General features: G+C 37.0%; 1 protein-coding gene and 1 non-coding gene across 10 annotated transcripts in view; one reads left to right on the forward strand and one right to left on the reverse strand.

Annotated features, from left to right (window-relative positions):
- Nucleotides 1–24057, reverse strand: part of GOLGA4 (golgin A4) — a 150372-nt gene that overhangs the window by 82900 nt on the left and 43415 nt on the right. For all 9 annotated transcript variants that reach the window (XM_077129826.1, XM_077129825.1, XM_077129824.1 and 6 more), the window contains 2 exons: nucleotides 12008–12322; nucleotides 1338–1385 (listed from right to left, as the gene is read on the reverse strand). In XM_077129826.1, the coding sequence (XP_076985941.1) occupies nucleotides 1338–1385; nucleotides 12008–12322 (363 nt within the window). The remainder of the gene's footprint in view (nucleotides 1–1337; nucleotides 1386–12007; nucleotides 12323–24057) is intronic.
- Nucleotides 19223–19421, forward strand: LOC143658173 (U2 spliceosomal RNA). Its single transcript, XR_013163181.1, has one exon. It is a non-coding gene; the product is annotated as a U2 spliceosomal RNA (small nuclear RNA).

Genomic DNA, 24057 nt, shown 5'->3' on the forward strand with positions numbered 1-24057 from the left:
ATACTAACTACATGAACAGCATTGGTAATAGGGTTAGCAGTATTTATTCATTCGCTCTACTGATATTTGCTTATTTAATAAAGAGGTTTCTAGGCATGCACATATAGGCATGTATAAACATGCAGATATAGTTTGGGACTAAGCAACCACAATTCTCTATCACCACTTAGTGGTAGCACTACTTAAGTACATCTATAAATAAAACTCCATAGACAAGCCATAGAAACACAAGTAAGGCACCCAACAGAATTTAGGGATAAATAGACCTTTCGAGAATTTATGAAATATTAATAAGACAATGGATTAAATCAGAAGAACAGCCCCTACCATCTCTATGGACCACATGTTTAAGGAAATCTTATCTAACTAAAAATTCTACTTGTTTTTAATAATCTAATTTCCATATTTGTTAAGGACAATTAAAACCCCAAATAAGCAATAAATAATTAGCTTTATGACTGGGAACATATCATATTCCAGACAAAATCCAGGAAATTTAATGTTGTACGCAACAGAGATGGCATTTTTGGCAGATTAATTATCTAATAATAAGAAGAAATAATGTATGTAGGGAAATGAACTATTTTACCAAATTTCACTTTACAAATGCCTTTTTAATTTTGTAATTAGCGTCTTTAAATGGGACAAAATACTAAACTGTTTTAAACAGCTCTTACTTTAAAAAATAAGATTGTATTTTATAAGTAGCACAGCAAATTGAAGGCACAATCTAAACTGGAGTGGATACTTCCCCTTAGCCATGACATGTGAATTATCACTTGGAAGATTTGGTGGGAAATTTTTGGCCACCAACTGGGTCATAGAGTAGGGCTAAGGTGGGACACCAAAAAAAGCTTTAATAACTTCTCCCCTACATAAACAAGAGCTTTACAAGTGGCAGCTTCAGGAAATAGTTATTTTAGAAGAAAAAGATGCTTGAGCTTAAATCCTGATACAATTTTAAAAAAAAACAAAACAGAGATGTTTGTAGATATTTAAAATGTAAGAAGGAAAGCACTGGATGTCCTTTTACCACTAAAACAAGGAAGAGATCTTCAAACTGAGACAGTAGAATACATGTGCAAGACGCAAACATGTCTTAAATCTAAGCCTCTTAAACATTCCAAGGATTCATTATTCAAGGAAATCCATCCCTGAGGTAAATCTCTGGGATCCCTCATTCAATCTCTTTTTCAAATTCTCAGTAGTGGTAAAATGGTATTAAATACTTTGATTACATTTAGAATTATAAAAAGGGAGGGTTAGAACTACTTTACTATAAGGATCCTTTTTAATTTAAAAATTATATATCAACATCACAGTTAATAATCACTTACTTGTAGCTTTTTCTTCTCTTTCTGAAGTGTCTGATAAGCTGTAACAAGCTAAAATTGATAAAGAAAAAGTCTTTAGTCATTCCTAAATAAATTCAATTAATTATTCTAAACTCTGCCAAAACATCTCTATATGAAAGTAAAAAAATAAGCAAATCAGAACTTAAGAGTCCTCTTGTAAACAATTCAACCTAATTAAATGTATATATGACTGAAACTAAATATCCCAGGAAATGAAAATAAAAGTAACAACTCTATAAAAAAAGATGTTAAATATCTATTTACATGACATCATGTTAGATACATGTCTCTTTAAATTTCAGTAGCCTAAGTCATAGGTGGGAATTATAGCCAACAGGCCTAAAGGCAGGAGGCTACTCAAAATGCAGTCTCATGTACCACTACCCCCCAAAAAATATAGTCACCGACCAGTATCATCAGCAACAGCATCACCTGGAAACTTGTTAGAAACCAAAATTCTTGGTTCCCACCCTAAACTTACTAAATCAGGACTGGGAAATGTACAGGAAGATGAGGGACAGGAATCTGTGTTTTAACAAGCTCTCTAAATGATTTTCGTGCTTTAAGCTATAGTAAACCATGTAACTGATCTCTAAAAGTTCCTTCTGGTTATAGGATCTATGGCTATGGCTCTGTAAAAAATATTAGGAAAGGGACTCATCACGAAGAGATGAAAACTAGTAATTCAAGTCTTAAAGAAATGTTTAACCATGTAAATATATTTTAAACATTCAAGCACAAATTGATGAAATTAAGGATTAACAAATCCCTTTAAATCCATAAATTATATAGCTTGACTCATCTAAAGGCTAAGAATATGATTTCAATAAATTATTTGGACTCTATTTTAGAAGCACTAATGGTCTTGCCATTTTCCTTGGAAGAAAATGTGTGCCCCCCCAATACCTCTACTGATGTCTTGAGCACAGGCAAGAATGGAGGATGAGTTCAGCAACAGAGATAAGAATACTGAAAACAAAATTCTGCCTAAAACCAGGACCTCTCCTTCTTATTACTTTAAGATCAGATAGGAAAATGGTACTCAGAAAAAAGGGGGGAAAGGGGAATAGGAGTGTAAGGAGGGGAGAGTGTAGGGAAGTAAGCCAACAATCAGATGTCACTTACAGCACTATTCTATCCTAGGTACCTACAGTGGCAAGGAAAGGCAGAGACAAAGTCTGCCTGGCTTTTTGACAAAAGAAATGCAGTTTTTTTATCATCAATAATTAAGCTGCTAGACTCAATCTGAGGTAACACAGAATAGGAGAAAACACCAGAAAGTCCTAGAATCAAATACTTACTCTGCTTTCTGCCTGTGTGATCTTAGCAAGTTATTTAATCTCTGAGTCTCCATCATCTACTTCACAGGATTGGTACAAAATAAAATGGCATTTTAGGGAGCTACTGCTTAATGGGTATAGAGTTTCTGTTCAGGGTGATGTAAAATTTTGGAAACAGTGATGACTGCATAACATTGTGAACGTAAGTGATGCCACAAATGAACTATACACTTAAAAATAGTTATTTTTTTCTTAGTCTATGAGTTTACATATTATAATTAGTTCATATCTGTGAGATCATACAATATTTGTTTTTTTGTGTCTGACTTATTTCACTTAACATAATGACCTCAAAATTCATCCTTGTTGAATATAGGTTATCAGGATACAGAGTGAGGCTAAAGAATGGGGAGCGGTTGCTTAATATGTGCAGAGGGTTTAAGCAGGTTGAATTTAAATGTTTGGAAATGGACAGAGGTGACAGTAGCGCGTTATTATGAGAATAATTAACAGTGCTGAATGGTGTGTGAATGTGGTGGAAAATGGAAGTTTAGAGTCATGTATGTCACCAGAAGGAAAGCTGGAAGTTAAAACATGGGAATGTATAACATAGTGAACCTTGTGGTGGACAATGCTTGTGATTAACTGTACAAACATAAAAAAATTCTTTCATGAACTAGAACAAATGTATGACACTATTAGGAGTTAATAATAGAGGGGTTCATGGGGGAAAAAGTATCTATTGTAAGCTATGGACTATAGTTAACATTTTATTATTCTTTTATCAACATTAACAAATGTACTACTCTAATATTATGGGTTAATAATTGGGGGGGCGGATAAGGAGTACAGGAGTTATAAACAGTTATAACAAAAGCTGTTCTGTTAATGAATTTTAATAAAAACATGTTTATTTGAATAATAAAAATAAAACATAATTCAACAAACTATTCTGGGTTTTCTTTTTTATTAATTAAAAAAATTAACTAACACAACATTTAGAAATCATTCCATTCTACATATGCAATCAGTAATTCTTAATATCATCACATAGATGTATGATCATTTCTTAGTACATTTGCATCGATTTAGAAAAAGAAATACCAAGACAACAGAAAAAAAATAAAATGATAATATAGAGAAAAAAATTTTAAAAATACAAAAAATACATATAAAAAAACAAAACAAAAACTATAGCTCAGATGCAGCTTCATTCAGTGTTTTAACATAATTACATTACAATTAGGTAGTATTGTGCTGTCCATTTTTGAGTTTTTGTATCCAGTCCTGTTGCACAGTCTGTATCCCTTCAGCTCCAATTACCCATTATTTTACCCTATTTCTAACTCCTGATGGTCTCTGTTACCAATGACATATTCCAAGTTTATTCTCTAATATCGGTTCACATCAGTGGGACCATACAGTATTTGTCCTTTAGTTTTTGGCTAGTCTCACTCAGCATAATGTTCTCTAGGTCCATCCATGTTATTACATGCTTCATAAGTTTATTCTGTCTTAAAGCTGCATAATATTCCATCATATGTGTATACCACACTTTGTTTAGCCACTCGTCTGTTGATGGACATTTTGGCTGTTTCCATCTCTTTGCAATTGTAAATAATGCAGCTATAAACATTGGTGTGCAAATGTCCGTTTGTGTCTTTGCCCTTAAGTCCTTTGAGTAGATACCTAGCAATGGTATTGCTGGGTCGTATGGCAATTCTATATTCAGTTTTTGGAGGAACCACCAAACTGCCTTCAACAGTGGTTGCACCATTTGACATTCCCACCAACAGTGGATAAGTGTGCCTCTTTCTCCGCATCCTCTCCAGCACTTGTCATTTTCTGTTTTGTTGATAATGGCCATTCTGGTGGGTGTGAGATGATATCTAATTGTGGTTTTGATTTGCATTTCTCTAATGGCCAGGGACATTGAGCATCTCTTCATGTGCCTTTTGGCCATTTGTATTTCCTCTTCTGAGAGGTGTCTGTTCAAGTCTTTTTCCCATTTTGTAATTGGGTTGGCTGTCTTTTTGTTGTTGAGTTGAACAATCTCTTTATAAATTCTGTATACTAGACCTTTATCTGATATGTCATTTCCAAATATTGTCTCCCATTGTGTAGGCTGTCTTTCTACTTTCTTGATGAAGTTCTTTGATGCACAAAAGTGTTTAATTTTGAGGAGCTCCCATTCATTTATTTCTTTCTTCAGTGCTCTTGCTTTAGGTTTAAGGTCCATAAAACTGCCTCCAATTGTAAGTTTCATAAGATATCTCCCTACATTTTCCTCTAACTGTTTTATGGTCTTAGACCTAATGTTTAGATCTTTGATCCATTTTGAGTTAACTTTTGTATAGGGTGTGAGATACGGGTCCTCTTTCATTCTTTTGCATATGGATATCCAGTTCTCTAGGCACCATTTATTGAAGAGACTGTTCTGTCCCAGGTGAGTTGGCTTGACTGCCTTATCAAAGATCAAATGTCCATAGATGAGAGGGTCTATATCTGAGCACTCTATTCGATTCCATTGGTCGATATATCTATCTTTATGCCAATACCATGCTGTTTTGACCACTGTGGATTCATAATATGCCTTAAAGTCCGGCATCGTGAGACCTCCAGCTTCGTTTTTTTTCCTCAAGATATTTTTAGCAATTCGGGGCACCCTGCCCTTCCAGATAAATTTGCTTATTGGTTTTTCTATTTCCAAAAATAAGTTGTTGGGATTTTGATTGGTATTGCATTGAATCTGTAAATCAATTTAGGTAGGATTGACATCTTAACTATATTTAGTCTTCCAATCCATGAACACGGTATGCCCTTCCATGTATTTAGGTCTTCTGTGATTTCTTTTAACAGTTTCTTGTAGTTTTCTTTGTACAGGTCTTTTGTCTCTTTAGTTAAATTTATCCCTAAGTATTTTATTCTTTTAGTTGCTATTGTAAATGGAATTTGTTTCTTGATTTCCCCCTCAGCTTGTTCATTGCTAGTGTATAGAAACACTACAGATTTTTGAATGTTGATCTTGTACCTGCTACTTTGCTGTACTCATTTATTAGCTCTAGTAATTTTGTTGTGGATTTTTCCGGGTTTTCGACGTATAGTATCATATCGTCTGCAAACAGTGATGGCTTTACTTCTTCCTTTCCAATTTTGATGCCTTGTATTTCTTTTTCTTGTCTAATTGCTCTGGCTAGAACCTCCAACATGATGTTGAATAATAGTGGTGATAAGGAACATCCTTGTCTTGTTCCTGATCTTAGGGGGAAAGTTTTCAATTTTTCCCCATTGAGGATGATATCAGCTGTGGGTTTTTCATATATTCCCTCTATCATTTTAAGGAAGTTCGCTTGTATTCCTATCCTTTGAAGTGTTTTCAACAGGAAAGGATGTTGAATCTTGTCAAATGCCTTCTCTGCATCAATTGAGATGATCATGTGATTTTTCTGCTTTGATTTGTTGATATGGTGTATTACATTTATTGATTTTCTTATGTTGAACCATCCTTGCATACCTGGGATGAATCCTACTTGGTCATGATGTATAATTCTTTTAATGTGTTGCTGGATTCGATTTGCTAGAATTTTGTTGAGGATTTTTGCATCTATATTCAATAGAGAGATTGGTCTGTAGTTTTCTTTTTTTGTAATATCTTTGCCTGGTGTTGGTATGAGGGTGATGTTGGCTTCATAGAATGAATTAGGTAGCTTTCCCTCCACTTCGATTTTTTTGAAGAGTTTGAGCAGAGTTGGTACTAATTCTTTCTGGAATGTTTGGTAGAATTCACATGTGAAGCCGTCTGGTCCTGGACTTTTCTTTTGGGGAAGCTTTTGAATGACTAACTCAATTTCTTTACTTGTGATTGGTTTGTTGAGGTCATCTATTTCTTCTTGAGTCAAAGTTGGTTGTTCATGCCTTTCTAGGAACTTGTCCATTTCATCTACATTGTTGTATTTATTAGCGTAAAGTTGTTCATAGTATCCTGTTATTACTCCCTTTATTTCTGTGGAGTCAGTGGTTATGTCTCCTCTTCCATTTCTGATCTTATTTATTTGCATCCTCTCTCTTCTTCTTTTTGTCAATCTTGCTAAGGGCCCATCAATCTTGTTGATTTTCTCATAGAACCAACTTCTGGTCTTATTGATTTTCTCTACTGTTTTCATGTTCTCAATTTCATTTATTTCTGCTCTAATCTTTGTTATTTCATTCCTTTTGCTTGCTTTGGGATTAGTTTGCTGTTCTTTCTCCAGTTCTTCCAAGTGGAAAGTTAATTCCTGCATTTTTGCCTTTTCTTCTTTTCTGATATAGGCATTTAGGGCAACAAATTTCCCTCTTAGCGCTGCCTTTGCTGCGTCCCATAGGTTTTGATACGTTGCGTTTTCATTTTCACTTGTCTCGAGATATTTACTAATTTCTCTTGTAATTTATTCCTTGACCCACTGGTTGTTTAAGAGTGTGTTGTTGAGCCTCCACGTATTTGTGAATTTTTGGCACTCTGTCTATTATTGATTTCCAACTTCATTTCTTTATGGTCCGAGAAAGTGTTGTGTATGATTTCAATCTTTTTAAATTTGTTGAGACTTGCTTTGTGACCCAGCATATGGTCTGTCTTTGAGAATGATCCATGAGCACTTGAGAAAAAGATGTATTCTGCTGTTGTGGGGTGTAATGTCCTATAAATGTCTGTTAAGTCTAGCTCATTTATTGTAATATTCAAATTCTCTGTTTCTTTACTGATCCTCTGTCTAGATGTTCTGTCCATTGATGAGAGTGGGGAATTGAAGTCTCCAACTATTATGGTAGATGTGTCTATTTCCCTTTTCAGTGATTGCAGTGTATTCCTCACATATTTTGGGGCATTCTGGTTCGGTGCGTAAATATTTATGATTGTTATATCTTCTTGTTTAATTGTTCCTTTTATTAGTAGATAGTATCTTTCTTTGTCTCTTTTAACTGCTTAACATTTGAAGTCTAATTTGTTGGATATTAGTATAGCTACTCCTGCTCTTTTCTGGTTGTTATTTGCATGAAATATCTTTTCCCAACCTTTCACTTTCAACCTATGTTTATCTATGGGTCTAAGATGTGTTTCCTGTAGACAGCATATAGAAAGATCCTGTTTTTTAATCCATTCTGCCAGTCTATGTCTTTTGATTGGGGAATTCAGTCCATTAACATTTAGTGTTATTACTGTTTGGATAATACTTTCCTCTACCATTTTGCCTTTTGTATTATATATATCATATCTGATTTTCCTTCTTTCTACACTCTTCTCCATACCTCTCTCTTCTGTCTTTTTGTATCTGACTCTAATGCTCCCTTTAGTATTTCTTGCAGAGCTGGTCTCTTGGTCCCAAATTCTCTCAGTGACTTTTTGTCTGAAAATGTTTTAATTTCTCCCTCATTTTTGAAGGACAATTTTGCTGGATATAGAAGTCTTGGTTGGCAGTTTTTCTCTTTTAGTAATTTAAGTATATCATCCCACTGTCTTCTAGCTTCCATGGTTTCTGCTGAGAAATCTACACATAGTCTTATTGGGTTTCCCTTGTATGTGATGGATTGTTTTTCTCTTGCTGCTTTCAAGATCCTCTCTTTCTCTTTGACCTCTGACATTCTAACTAGTAAGTGTCTTGGAGAACGCCTATTTGGATCTATTCTCTTTGGGGTGCGCTGCACTTCTTGGATCTGTAATTTTAGGTTTTTCATAAGAGTTGGGAAATTTTCAGTGATAATTTCTTCCATTAGTTTTTCTCCTCCTTTTCCCTTCTCTTCTCCTTCTGGGACACCCACAACACGTATATTTGTGCGCTTCATATTATCATTCAGCTCCCTGAGCCCCTGCTCAAATTTTTCCATTCTGTTCCCTATAGTTTCTGTTTCCTTTTGGATTTCAGATGTTCCATCCTCCAGTTCACTAATTCTAACCTCTGTCTCTTGAAATCTACCATTGTAGGTTTCCATTGTTTTTTTCATCTCTTCTACTGTATCTTTCATTCCCATAAGTTCTGTGATTTGTTTTTTCAGATTTTCCATTTCTTCTTTTTGTTCATCCTTTGCCTTCTTCATGTCCTCCCTCAATTTATTGATTTGGTTTTTGAAGAGGTTTTCCATTTCTGTTCGTATATTCAGAATTAGTTGTCTCAGCTCCTGTATCTCATTTGAGCTATTGGTTTGTTCTTTTGACTGGGCTATATATTCAATTTTCCTGGTGTGATTTGTTATTTTTTGCTGGCGTCTGGGCATTTAATCAGATTTCCCTGAGTGTGGGACCCAACAGGTTGAAAGACTTTCCTGTGAAGTCTCTGGGCTCTGTTTTTCTTATTCTGCCCAGTATGTGGTGCTTGTCTGTCTGCGGGTCCCACCAGCAAAAGATGTTGTGGCTCCTTTAACTTTGGAAGACTCTCGCTGCTGGGTGTGTGGTGGAGACAGAGGAAAGGTTGTAGGTTGGTTTTAATGGCTTCAAATTGTGAAGTCCTGGGATCTGAATTCCTTGAGAGAGGGATTTTACCTGAGTTGCGTTTCACCCCTCCCACGGGGAAAGTTCAGATGGTAGAGAGCCCTGAAAGCAGCCTGTTTCTGCGTTCGGGGCAGTTGCAACCTATGTAATCCCAGCGCTGAGCCCAGAGGCAACCAAGCCTCCATAGAAACAGCCGCAGAAGGCTCTGTTTCGCCCCCTTTCCTCTTTTTCAGTTAGCCCAATCGGCGACTTTCACCTTGAACAGTTTCACCTGAGCTGAGGGCCTATTTTTAGTAGTCAGAAGTTGTTCATTAATGCCACTATTGGTGTTAGGTTGGGCTCAGTCTCTACTACTGTTGGAGACTCCTTTCCCTCCGGGAAGTCACCTGTGGGGGAGGGGCGCCGGCCGCCACGGCTTGGGGGACCGCTGATCCGAGGCTCCCAGCCGGCCTGGGAAGCCACGTGTGTGGAAGGGGCTCCAGTCGTCGGGCGCTGTGGCTTGGGGAACCGCTGTTCCGAGGCTCCCAGCCGGCCCAGGAAGCCGCGTGTGTGGGAAGGGGCTGTGGTCGCCGGCTGCCGCGGCTTGGGGAACCGCTGATCCGAGGCTCCCAGCCGGTCTGGGAAGCCGCGTGTGTGGGAGGGGCTCCAGTCGCCGGCCACCGTGGCTTGGGAAACCGCCGATCCGAGGCTCCCAGCCGGCCCGGGAAGCCGCGTGTGTGGGAGGGGCTCCAGTCGCCGGCTGCCACGGCTTGGGGAACCACTGTTTCGAGGCTCCCAGCCGGCCCGGGAAGACGCGTGTGTGGGAGGGGCTGCGGTCGCCGGCCGCTGCGGCTTGGGGAACTGCCGATCCGAGGGTCCCAGCCGGCCCGGGAAGCCGCGTGTGTGGGAGGGGCTGCGGTCGCTGGCCGCCGCAGCTTGGGGAATCACCAATCCGAGGCTCCCAGCCGGCCCGGGAAGCTGCGTGTGTGGAAGGGGCTCTGGTCGCCAGCCACCGCGGCTTGGGGAACCGCCGATCCGAGGCTCCCAGCGTCCGGGAAGCCCATTGTGTGGGAGGGGCTCTGGTCGCCGGCCGCCGCGGCTTGGGGAACCGCCGATCCGAGGCTCCCAGCTGGCCCGGGAAGCTGCGCGTGGGGGAGGAGCACCGGCCACCGTGGCTTGGGGAACCGCCGATCCGAAACTCCCAGCCGGCCCGGGAAGGAGGGAGGGAGGGGCTCCGGCTGCCAGCCGCTCAGGCCCGGGGAAGTGCGTGCCTCTCAGGGACCTCACCGCAGTGGAGTCTCTTAGCCGGTCCAGCTGTTCCAGAATGGGGTACACTGTGTGTCTGATCTCTGTCGTGGCTCCGGGAGCTGTTCTGTACTGTTTCTAGTTCTTTAGTAGTTGTTCTGGAGGAGGAACTAAGACGCGTGCTCCTTACTAAGCCGCCATCTTCCCAGAAGTCCGGGTTTTCTTTTTTATTTTTATTTCTTTTCTGGAGTAATGAAAATGTCTTAACATTGATCAAGGGGTTACATGCACAACTATATGATGATACTGTGAGCCAGTGATTGTATACTCTGGCTTGTTTGTATGATGGGTGAATATATCTCAATAAAATGGCAAAAAATAAAAATAAAAAAGTTAAAATGACAACAAAATGTCATACATATGTTTTACTAGAATAAAAAAATTTAAACATCACTATAAATATAAAATGCACAGTGTCTACACCCCTAATACTAATCATATTGCTGCTCCTACTTCAAATGTAAAAGCCATGGGCAAGCTAGTGAAAATAACATAAATCTAAACAAATAAAAAAAAATTCAAGACTATTATTAACTTCAATAAAAATAACTTCTAAGAAAATAAAAAATTAAAATTAAAACAAATTTTTTAAGGAAAATCTTGCCAGATTCCACAAGTGCCTTATAACATACCTGGTTTTAATGTTCCCTTTATATCTCTTGGTTCCAGCCTACCATGTAGATTTTAGCCTGATAACTCACTCCTTCCTATCTTGTCAGCACTCTATAGTTTAAAAAAATATATTTTGTGTATTTTACCTAGGGTTTTTTGTTATTGTTGTTTTAAACTGGGTAAAATTATATTCTATTCAAAACTGGAAATAGAAGTTACAGCTAACTTTATAAACTAACCCTGAAATTTAGCATTCATTAATTAAAATTAACCACAACATGATTTCAAACTTCAAGATAAAATAAAATATTAGGCAGTGTTAAAAAAAAAAAAAAAAAAAGGTGGGTGGATAACTTGCTCTAGAACACCTTTCCTGAAGGAAGAATTATTTTAACTACACAGGATGTAGAAGAGATCCAGGGAGGGCAGCTAATATAATTCAGACTTAAGGGAAGAGTGTACTTCTGGAGGACTAAAAAGAGACCTGGAATAGGACTGTTTACATACTCTCTTAGGCCAAACAGAAAGCATCATTCGCAAGGGGTTTAGCAGTTAAGAGATGGACGTGAGGTAAAAGTTTAAATGTAGGTATAATGACAGCTACCCAAATTTGTCAGATATTCAGACTACCTAAAATTTAATTGAGGTCAGCAATCATGGGCGTCTGGTTTGCAGCAGTTCATTTTGTAGCCATGGCAATTAGGGGATAAATAAGGGAAAGGATATACGGAGGCAAGAGCATGAACTCTACACTGTACCAGGAAAGGAAAGAGGCATAGAAAATGAGAACCCCCAGGAGGCTACAGACAACAAGTATCTCCAAAATTTACCAAGATTCTTGCCAAAGGGGCTCTAAACCAGAGAAAAGTCTTTAACTGGATACTACCACAGGCTACTTACCATTAATAACTAAGGAATCAACAGTTTAGCCAAACATGGGAATAAAAGTAATTGAGTAATATGAATTAGAGAACAAAGGAAAGAAATTTTCATATAGGCAAAAGCATTCATGCTCCTACCTCAGAATATTTTCCTCTGTAGGTACTTAAGCTTCGTTCCATTCTTCGTAACCGGTGAATTAACTGTTCTTTGCTAAGACTATCTGAATTCCCCAGTGAATCCTCAGCCTCGCTGTCCATATCGGAGGGCGGATCAAAGGTGGAAGCTGAATAGTCCAGATCAAGCCGATTGAGGGACTCTCTGGAAGATGTTGGTACCAAAGACTCTTTAGAAGAAGATCGGAAGAGGGATTCCTTTATAGGACTTCGAAACAAAGACTCCACGGAAGGTACCCGGAGCTGGAGCTTCTGTGCAAAAGACTGTGTGTCACCTGACTGCAAGCAAAACCCAACAGAATAAAATGTAAATACATACATTTAGATTTCTATTATTCTCCATCACCAGCAATAGTCTATTAAAAAGCTCTCAGAAATTCAATATGTATTCCTGATATTTTAGGAATATCTGGAATTCCTAATTCCAGTTTTCTGAAAAAGCTCTGGACCTGGAGTAAGACATCATATCCCTTCACTTTGTACACTTTGCACACTCCACTTTGTATCTGTAAAATAGAAGGAAGCCATACTTTCCCAGCCAACTCCACAGACTCATCCACTGAACTGTAAGACCCTTGAGGGCACTGACCATGTGCATCTCCAAGACATACCAACTGTCTAAAATGTGGATATATACCATGAAATGTGAATTGCGTGCTTGAATTCAAGTGGGCTTCATCTGGAGAATCTTTATGGAGGTGATAATTCCTGATCACTCTTCTCAACAAAAAAAAGGGGAAAGGGAGAAGGTAAGTCTATGGAGCCCATTCTGTTCAATATGGAAATGTGAGGCTGAGTTGACTAGCAGCATCCAACTCTGCTCTACTTACCATTCTGCCTACTAAAAATATAAACAAGCATGAACAAATCATGAAGGACAGATGAAAGTTATGTCCTAGAGGGTCTGTGCACAGATGACTAAGTCCAAATTTAGAAACAATTATAAACAAAAGCTGTTTTGTTAATGAATTTTAATAAAAGCACATTTATTTGAATAATGAAAAAATAATACTATTTTTTAATTCAATAATTCAATAAACTATTGAATTATTTTCATAATTCAATAAACTATTCTAAGCAGCATCATTGTGGTCACAGCAGTAAGTACTTAACAGGTGTTTCCTAAAAACTCACTCTCATTAGTGCAAACAACAAGGTCATATGTAAGGTCTCAAAGATCTCAGGAGTGAAATGATGAGACTAAAGTCACATGCAGGTAAAGATTACAGGAAAATAGAAGACTCTCTTTATACAATTTTTTTTTGTATGCTGTATGGCGGGGGTCACATTTCATTCTTTTCCCATGTGAATATCCCCTTATTGCAACACCATTTTGCTGAATTTTTTTTTTTTTTCATTTGTTTTGCTTCCTTGCTTGTTTGTTTGGGAAGTACATGGGCTGGAATTGAACTGGGTCTCTGGCATGGCAGGCGAGAATTCTACCACTGAACTACCCTTGCACAACCCCCCCTACTCTTTATACAATTAAAATAAAATCAAAACAGAAACATTTTACTCATGGATTCTGGAGTTTTAATAATAGTATTAGACAAGGTGGGAGTAAGTAAAAGGACATGTCCCACTCTATTCATATATCACAGGCTGTTTATAACAGTAAAAACTGAAATAACACAAATGTTTATCATTAGAGGATATGTTATATAAATCATTCTATATGGAAGAAATTTCAAGACATTATTAAATGAAAAAAGCAAGGTTATGAACCACTGTGTGTTATGAATACTTTTGATTTAATTATATATTCTTTTCAATGTATATATATGTTTACACAAACACCCTTAGAACCAGGTCATGACAAACACCAAAAATTAGCAGTGATTCTAAGTAGTAGGATTCTAGACTTTCTGTACTTATTTTTTTTTAATAATATGAAAATTTTAGCTTCATAATCAGGGGAAGAATGGAAAGGCCTTAGTGAGAGGAGGGACCCTCCATGTTCAAATACTTTAGGAACCTCTTTCCTAATATTCTATTTTCAGCTGCCTCTGACCCATGAGAAAAGTGCCTTTCATTTCACAGTAGTCACTCTTTTTGCAAACTGCCCCAGGACAAGCAAGTGAAGCAAGTATGAACAACTTTATAAATAAATGAATTATTTTTAGAGTCACCCAGATGCTAGTGACGAGTGTCAAAGATGCATCTGTAGATGATAAACTTATTAACTGCCCCATCTGCTATGTTTGTGAGTAACATGTTTGAGTACAGTCATTTAACCTTTGGGCTGTCAAGTCAGACTGCCTAAATTCAAATCTCAGCCCCAGCACTATGCTAATTTGAAAATGTTGTATACTCCCTCAGAAAAAGTCATGTCCTTTAATTCTGATTCAATAGTGTAGGTTGAAAACCCTTTTGATTAGATTATCTCCATGGAGATGTGATGCTCCCAGTTGTGGGTGTGGCCTTTTGATTAGACGGATATGTGACTCTGCTAATTCAAGGTGGGTCTTGATTAGTTTACTGAAGTCCTTTAAAAGGGGAAACATTTTGAAGAAACTGCAAATGTAGACTCTTGGAAAACAGTCACTTCAGAGATGATAGAGATACTTGGAGATGCCTGGAGTGCTGACAAGAGAAAGCAGATGTCCAGACAGGGATGTCTGAAGCCTAGCAGACGTCACCATGTGCGTTCCCATGAGATGCTAATGTCAGAACCCAGAGCTGTGTCCCAGAGGAGGTAAGTGAAGGCCCACAGATACTTAAAGAGGAAAATATTGGCATCAGAACAAGGAACAAGGACCAACAGATGCCAGCTACATGCCTTCCCAGCTGACATGTGTTCTGGATGTCATCAGCCTTTCTTGAGTGAAGGTAACCTCTTGCTGGTGCCTTAATTTGGACATTTTCATGGCCTTAGAACTGTAAACTTGTAATGCAATAAATTCCCTTTTTAAAGGCCATTTCATTTCTAGTATATTGCATTCTGGCAGCATTTAACAAACTAACACAACCACTATGTCCTATATGACCTTAATCAAGTTACTTAATCTCACTATTACTGTTTTTCCCTCTGTAAGATGGGAATGATAATAACAGTGATAATAAAATGATAGTAATGGCACCCACACTTTATATGGTTGCCACAAGGAATAAGCAGGCTAATGCATGCAAAAAGTACTTACAATGTAGCACTCAATAAATGTTAGTAATTATCTATTAGAGAAAGGAGATTTTAAAAGATACTGACAAATTTAATTTACAAATAAGAATGTCATTCACAAGCTTAAGTGGCACTATTCTGGTTATATGATGTAATAATTAAGAGCACAGGCTATGAAACCAGATTTCTTGGCTCAAGTATTAACTCTACCATTTACTCTTTATGTGACCGTGGGAAAATTAATTAACTTTTCTACCTCTGTTTCCTTATATGAAAAATGGGGATAACAATGGCACCTGATTCATATGGTAGTTGTGAGGAGAAATAACTTGACATGTGAAGTACTTAGAACCACATCAGGCTAGAGGTAAATACTCAATAAATGTTAGCTATCACCCAATACCCAATTTTCTCTTCTAACCACTACCACACACCCACCAGAATGTCTAAACCAGATAAAGATATCACAAATACACTACAAATCAAAATCGCTTATGAATATAAAAACAAAAATCCTCAACAAATACAAGCAATCCAAATCTAAATGCACACCAAAAGAATTATTCAAAATGATCAAGTGGGATTTATCCCAAGTATGTAAGTGTGGTTCAACCTAAGAAAATCAATAAATGTAATGCACCACACATTAGCAGAACAAAGAAATAAAACCACATGATCATCTCAATTGATACAAAAAGGCATTTGACAAAATCCAGCACACCTTCTTGATAAAAACACTTAGAACACTAGGAATAAAAGGAAACTTCCTCAACATGATAAAGACATATATGAAAAACTCCACAACCATTATCATACTCAATCAATAGTGAAAGATTGAAAGCTCTCCCTCTAAGATGAGGCACAAGGATGTCCACTGTCTCCACTGTTATTCACCACTGTACTGGAAGTTCTAGCCAGATCAATAAGGAAAGAGAAAGAAATAAAAGACATCCAAATTAGAAAGAAAGAAGTGAAACTTCCCCTGTTTGCAAATAACATGATCATATATGCAAAAAATCTGGAAAAATCTGCAACAAAGCTACTGGAACTAATAAACAAATTCAGCAAATGCCAGGATACAAGATCAACATGCAAAAATCAGTAGTATTTCTATACACCGGCAATGAACAATATGAAGAAATCAAGAAAAAAGTTCATACAGTGTATCTTCTACAATAATAGGAACTGAAAGAATCAAATATCTAGGAACAAACCTAATCAAGAATGTGTGGACTCATACACAGAAAACTACAACACATTGCTGAAAGAAATCAAAGACCTACATAAATGGAAGAAATTCTGTATTCACAGACAGGAAGACTAAATATTGTTAAGATGTCAATTTTACCCAAAATGACTTATAGATTCAACACACTCCCAATCAAAATTCAAACAGAAATGGAAAAGTCATTCATCAAATTTATACGGAAGGACAGGGGCTCCAAATGGTCAAAGCCATCTTGAAAAAGAACAATGAAGTTGCTGGACTCACACTTTTTAATCTTAAAACTTAATACAAAGTCACAGTAATCAAAACAGCATGATACTGGCACAAAGATATTGAGACCAATGGAATCAAACTGAGAGTTAAGAAGTCAGTCCTCACATATATGGCCAACTGATTTTTTGAAAAGGGTGACAAGTCCTCTCATTTGGGAAAGAATAGTATCTTCAACAAAGAGTGCTGGGAAAACTGGACATCCATATGCAAAAGAATGAAGGTGGACCCCTACCATATAACATACACAAAAATCAACTCAAAATAGATAAAAAACCTAAATATAAGAACCAGAACCATTAAACTCCTAGAAAAAATGTATAGGGAAGCAAGGGCAATGATTTCTTAGATTTGACACCCAAAGAAAGCAGCAGCAACAACAGAAAAAAATAAATGAAATCTCATTAAGATTAAAACTTTTGTGCATCAAAATACTTTATTGTGCAAGTGAAAAGACAACCTACTCAACGAGAGAAAATATTTGGAAACCTCCTATACAATAAGGGCCCAGAATATTTCTTTAAAATCCTACCACTTAACAACAAAAAGACAAAAAACCCAATTTAAAAATGGATGAAAGGGCCAGCCACGGTGGCTCAACAGACAGAGTTCTGGCCTGCCATGCCAGAGACGTGGGTTCGTTTCCCAGTGCCTGATCATGCAAAAAAAAAAAAGGATCAAAGACTTAAATAGACATATCTTCCAAATAGGACATACAAATGGCCAAAATGCACATGTAAAGATGCTCAGCATCATTCGCTATTAGGGAAATGCAAATCAAAACCACAACACCATTTCATACCCACTAGAATGGTTGCAATTAAATAAAAAAAAAAAAACAGAGAATTACAAGTAATGGGTAGGACACGAAGAAATAGGAACATTTGTTCATTGTTGGCGAGAATGTAAATATATATATATATATTTACATGAATGTAAATATATATATATATATTTACATGAATGTAAATATATATATATATATCAGGTATATACCCAATAGAATTGAAAGCAGGTGCTTAAACAGATACTTACACACTGATGTTCAAAACTACATTACAGTTGCCAAAAGATGAAAGCAACCCAAGTGTCTACTAACGAATGGATAAACAAAATGTGGTACATACACATAATGCAATATTTTCAGCCATATAAAAAAGAAAGAAATTCTGATACATGCAACAATATGGATGAACTTGAAATCATCATGTCGAGTGAAATAAGCCAGACACAAAGGACATAAACAGTGGGATCTCACTGATATGAAATAATCAGAATAAGCAAACTCAGAGAGTAAGAAACTACAACACAGCTTACCAGGGGCCAGGGTGGGGTTAGGGAATGGGGAGTTAACGCTTAATTGGTATGAGTTTCTTTTTCGGGTGATCACAACATTGTGAATGTAATTAATTCCCCTGAATTATATATTTGAATTGGTTAAAAGGGTAAATTTTGGTTGTATATATGTTACTAGAATACAATTTTATAAAACCACAGGAATGTACAACACAAACAGTGAACTCTAATGTAAACTATGGACTACAGCCAACAGTAAAATCATAATAATGTCTCACCAGTTGTAACAAAGTTACCACCATACTAATGCAACGTGTTAATAGGGAAAAGTGTGGGGTAGCAGGTGGAGGTATATGGGAACTCTTTATTTTCTATATGATTTTTCTCTTAACATACAATTTCTCTATTTAAAAACCTTTTCTACCTCAACCAATGTACATTTTAAATCTGTGTATTTCGTTGTATGTATAATTTATCTAAAAAAAAGCATAAACATTGAACTCTAGTAAATGATACACATCTGCTGAAATATTGGGGAAGGGTACTATTGCCTGCAGCTTACTTTGAAAGGCATTAAAAAAGACTGAGGGACTTGCGACTGTAAAGGGTGTAGCATCCTGGGGCTCACAAGATAGCAGCGATGGACTCAAAATGGTGACGGTGGCCATAGTTCTGAGTGGAAAATGACAGCATGGAAAGGCCACGTCACCCCAAAACTCTCACCTGTGTGTTGAAACTTCAACTTTCCAGCATATTATCATGCTTCAACTTTTGCAATAAAAAGGTTTTGAGAGAACATAAAGAAAGCATTTGCTGGCTAACAAGTGGGAATTTGAAGTTGAATTGCTGAGTTCCATGAAACAAGTTTCTATTATCATTTCCCTCCATCTTGAAGAACAACATTTAGCATTATTTTAAATAAAAGCTGGCCATTAAAGGACACTTTCAACTCCTGCCTATATAAAAGTGTCCTGTGAGATCCCATTGGAAATATTTTCCCCAGTGACGACTGACTGAACATTCTGGCCAGTAATAATATCATCAATCCAGGCACTCTGAAGACTCATCATTGGGAGCTGACTTCCTTCCTCAAGCATATTATTCTATGAAACCCTAGTAACTTCAAAGTGTATGAAGGATGGCTTCTGGTTGACTACTCAGCAACAAATATCCTTTCATCACATTGTCCACCTGTTGTCTCATTCTTAAAGAAGGCAAAGTAATGTGAAAACACTTGATGAATCAACTTTTAAAAAGTACACAAAGAATCGCTTCTTGGCCTTTTGGCTAAGATCAAGTGTAGTATCTTGTTCTTATCAGTTTAATATCTGATACGTCCTCTATCTGAGGACAATATATTAGTATATTAGATGGATTTTTGGAGCAGGGAGATGGAATAGGAGCTTGCTCTGTCCACTCCACACATCGACCTGGTATTGCAGTACTTCCAGAACGGTGCACCCCTCCCTCAAAAAAAAAAAGGACACAAAGACAAAGGATTTCTTAGATATTATATAAAAATACTGGTAACATAGCAATACTTTGATAAATTGCTGCTAAGTTGTACGTGTTTGAAATATATATGGAGCACACTGGACAAGACTTAAGGGAATGTCTGAGGTTTGACTCCTTACTCACAAAGTAACATTTAATAATTACAAATTGAGAGACATTCTCAGACAACATTAACAAAAATGTGAAAAAGAAAAAAAAAGACTAAGGGATGGATAGATGGACAGATTTGTGATAAAGAAGTATAATAAAATATTAATGGCAGAAAGTAGCTGGTGGGTATATAGAGGTACACTGTTAAGTTCTCTCAAGTTTTCTGGATGTGTAGATTTTTTTCATAATAAACTGCTGAAAATAAAAGAAAAAAAAGAGGAGCATTTAAAAACTAGTAACAATACAGTATACAAAAAAATTGGCAACAAAAAATTCAATTGTAATACTTCCACAATTTTTCTTACATTAAAAAATTCACAAGCTGATTTTCAAACTAAAGGTTTTCCTTCCATAATTAAAAAAATGAAAATAGCATATGAGAAAGGTCATTTAAATCCCTGTTTTACTCAACTGCATTTAATAAATTCAGTTCTCATTTTGCTTTAATAGCATATAAATTCAGATGAGGCAATAATACATGGCAAAAAAAATTCCAGATAGAGTGCAACCTGTGTTTACCTATTACGATGCCATAGTATCTTAATAGGTGCTAGTGCTTATGCAAATAATTTAGGATTTCGTGCCTGAATTTCTCAATTATACAATGAAAGAGTAATACTGGATCCTAAATTACTCCTAATTCCTAAAATACTAAAAGCATGATCCAATGAAACTATTTTACAGTTTATTAAAGAAGAATGCTAAAATATTTCTATTGCTTTACAAAATACATTTATCTTTATTACCCAGTGGCACATACTAATTATTTTTACAAATCTGAGTTTTTAAGTCTGTTTGAGATACAATAACAGTAATCTGCATTTCTCCAGAACTGAATGAATGAATCACTTTGACTAGTGGAATTTAAGGAACTGCATTAAACAACAAATTCTACGTTACTAGAATAAAAGTTTAAAAACCATAGAACTAAACTGAAGTTGAGAACATGGGTTATCAGGTTGGGGCCACTTGTAAAGGGTCCTAGATTGGAAGCTCTTAATAGCAGTCACATCTATTCTGGAGTGGTAACTGTTATTTCCAAATTCTGAGATACTGAGCTATTTGTATAACCTGGTCATTCCCTAAAACTTTAGGTGTTTATGTGACACCTGAGACTCAGAGAGTTCTAATGTTATGAAAGTCAGCATTACCCCATACAGCAACTGTTAAAAAGTTGAAAAAGTGATCAAACTTCAACTAGAGATACGAATGAAGCTGATCTGGATAGGACTAAGGTAAATCAGAATACAGGATGATAGAGCATATACTTTAAAACGGTGAGAAAGGGGGAATATTCAACTTCCCCAAGTTGAATTCTTGATATTCTCACAAGCAGTGGGGACAACCAAAACTATAGGCTGAGCCTCCAATCTTGAGGTTTGTTCATATGAAACAACCCCACAAAGATAGGTCAAGCCTACTTAAAATTAGGCCTAAGAGTCACCCCCAAGAGAACCTCTTTTTTGCTCAGATGTGACCTCTCTCTCCAGCCAACAGAACAAGCAAACTCACCACCCTTCCCCTGTCTATGTGGGACATGACTCCCAGAGGTGTGAAACTTCCTGGCAATATGGGACAGAAATCCTGGAATGAGCTGAGACTCAGCATCAGGGGATTGAGAAAACCTTCTCAACCAAAAGGGGGAAGAGTGAAATGAGACAAAATAAGTGTCAATGGCTGAGAGATTCCAAAAAGAGTCAAGAGGTTATCCTGGAGGTTATTCTTACACATTAAATAGATATCATCTTGTTAGTCAAGATGTAGTGGAGAGGCTGGAAGGAACTGCCTGAAAATGTGGAGCTGTGTTCCAGTAGCCAAGTTTCTTGAAGATGATTTTATAATGATATAGCTTTCACAGTGTGACTGTGTGATTGTGAAAACCTTGTGTCTGATGCTCCTTTTATCTATCTTATCAACAGACAAGTAAAACATATGGAATAAAGATGAATAATAGGGGAAACAAATGTTAAAAAAAGTTAGAGTGAAATGCTAGTGATCGGTGAAGGGTAGGGGTAGGGGTATGGTATATATGGGTTTTTTTTCTGTTTTCTTTTTATTTCTTTTTCTGAATAGATGCAAATGTTCTAAGAAAGGATCATGATGATGAATATGCAACTATGTGATGATATTGTGAATTACTGATTATATATGTAGAACGGAATGATCAAAAAGAAAGAACGGAATGATCAAAAAAAAAAACTTCAACTTCTGTGTGAAACCAAATAAAGAGATGTTTATTTGGTACAAAATGTATATTAAATTACATAATTTAATATTATGGTCAGTTTATTCAAACATCATAATCACATGGAATCTTAAGCAGAGTGTGAGATCTTGTTGGTTTGTACAGGTTAGTGTGATGCCTTGATACATCCGAAAGTAATTTGGGCAGAGATAAAAAAGGATTTCCAAAGTTCCCTTGGGGGACTGAAGAGAAAGGAAGAAATATTAAATTTCCCCATTCTCAGAAGCAGTAGAGATACCAATTCAATAGGTTTAGCCCTTGATCTTGAGGCTTGCCCCTAAGAAACTTATTGCTGCAAAATAGAAGCAAAGCCTACTTATAGTTATACCTAAGACTCACCCCAGAGAACCTCTTTTGTTGCTCAGATGTGGCCTCTCTCTCAGCAGGTGAACTCACTGTCTTCCTCCCTGCATGAAACATGAATCTCATAGGTGTAAATCTCCCTGGCAATGTGGGACAAGACTCCCAGAGATGAACTGGGACCCATCATCATGGGATTGAGAAAGCCTTCTTGACCAAAAGGGGGAAAAGAGAAATGAGATAAAACAAAGTTTCAGTGACTGAAAGATTTCAGAGTCAAGAGGTTATCCTGAAGGTTATTCTTATGCATTATATAGATATTCCTTTTTAGTTTATGGTACATTGGAGTGGCTAGAGGGAAGTACCTGAGACTGTTGAACTGTGTTCCAGTAGCCTTGATTCTTGAAGATGATTATATAACTATATATCTTTTACAATGTGATGGCGTGATTATGAAAATCTTGTGTCTGATGCTCCCTTTATCCAGGGTATGAGCATGAGTGAAAAAAAAAAGGACAAAAATAAAAAGAGTTGGGTAGACTGAAATACTAAGGGTCAATGAGAAGGAGGGGCAAGGGGCAAGGGATGTATGAGTTTTTTCTTTTTATTTCTTTTTCTGGAATAATGCAAATGTTCTAAAAATGATCATGGTGATGAATTCACAACTGTGATGAAATTTTGAGGGACTGATTATATACATTGGATAGACTTTTTTGTGACGATATCTCAATAAAAATATTAAAAAAAAAAACCCATAAAACTGTATGTGCTGGTTTGAAAGGATATATGCTCCCTAAGAAAGCCATGTTTTAATATAAATCCCATTTCGTAAAGGTAGAATAATCTCTATTCAATACTGTATGTTTGAAACCGTAAGGAGATCATCTCCCTGGTTGATGTGATTTAGTTAAGAATGGTTGTTAAACTGGATTAGGGGATGACATGTCTCCACCCATTTGAGTGGGTCTTGATTAGTTTCTGAAGTCCTATAAAAGAGGAAACATTTTGGAGAATGAGAGACTCAGAGAGGGCAGAGAATGCTGCAGCACCACGAAGCAGAGAGTCCACCAGCCAGTGACCTTTGGAGATGAAGAAGGAAAATGCCTCCTGGGGAGCTTCATGAAATAGGAAGCCAGGAGAGAAAGCTAGCAGATGACGCCGTATTTGCCATGTGCCCTTCCAGCTGAGAGAGAAGCCCTGACTGTGTTTGCCATGTGCCATCTCACTGGAGAGAGAAACCCTGAACTTCATCGGCCTTTTTGAACCAAGGTATCTTTCCCTGGATGCCTTTGATTGGACATTACTATAGCCTTGTTGTAACTGGGACATTTTCTCGGCCTTAGAACTGTAAACTAGCAACTCATTAAATCACCCCTTTTAAAAGCCATTCTGTTTCTGGTATATTGCATTCCGGCAGCTAGCAAACTAGAACACTGTATAAACACAAAGAGTGAACCTAAAGTAAACTATGGTCTATAGTTAACAATATAAATATATAATATAATTATAATAATATTGTTTCATCAATGATAGCACTAATGCAAATAATAACAGGGAAAAGTGGAGGCGGTGAGGGAGTATATGGTGACTATTTTCTACATGATTTCTCTGAAAATCTACAACTGCTCTAATGAAAAAAAAAAATTAACTGTTTTTACAGAAATTTTTCTCGGGCTTGCTTTCTACCATATCTTCTACCTTGGTGTCAACTCTGATTTCCAGGTGTCAATTACCCAACCATATTAAGCATTCTATACCTTCATGTACGTAATACATTGTTTCTAGTTTGCTAAACCCAACAACCAATTTGTCAGAAATCTGTTTAAAATAAAAGTAAATAGACTCTAACTGAAGGGGTCTCCTGTTAGAGAATTAAAAAGAGCGAGTACGTA

Source organism: Tamandua tetradactyla, chromosome 15 (assembly GCF_023851605.1).
Source record: "Tamandua tetradactyla isolate mTamTet1 chromosome 15, mTamTet1.pri, whole genome shotgun sequence".
Lineage (NCBI taxonomy): Eukaryota > Metazoa > Chordata > Mammalia > Pilosa > Myrmecophagidae > Tamandua > Tamandua tetradactyla.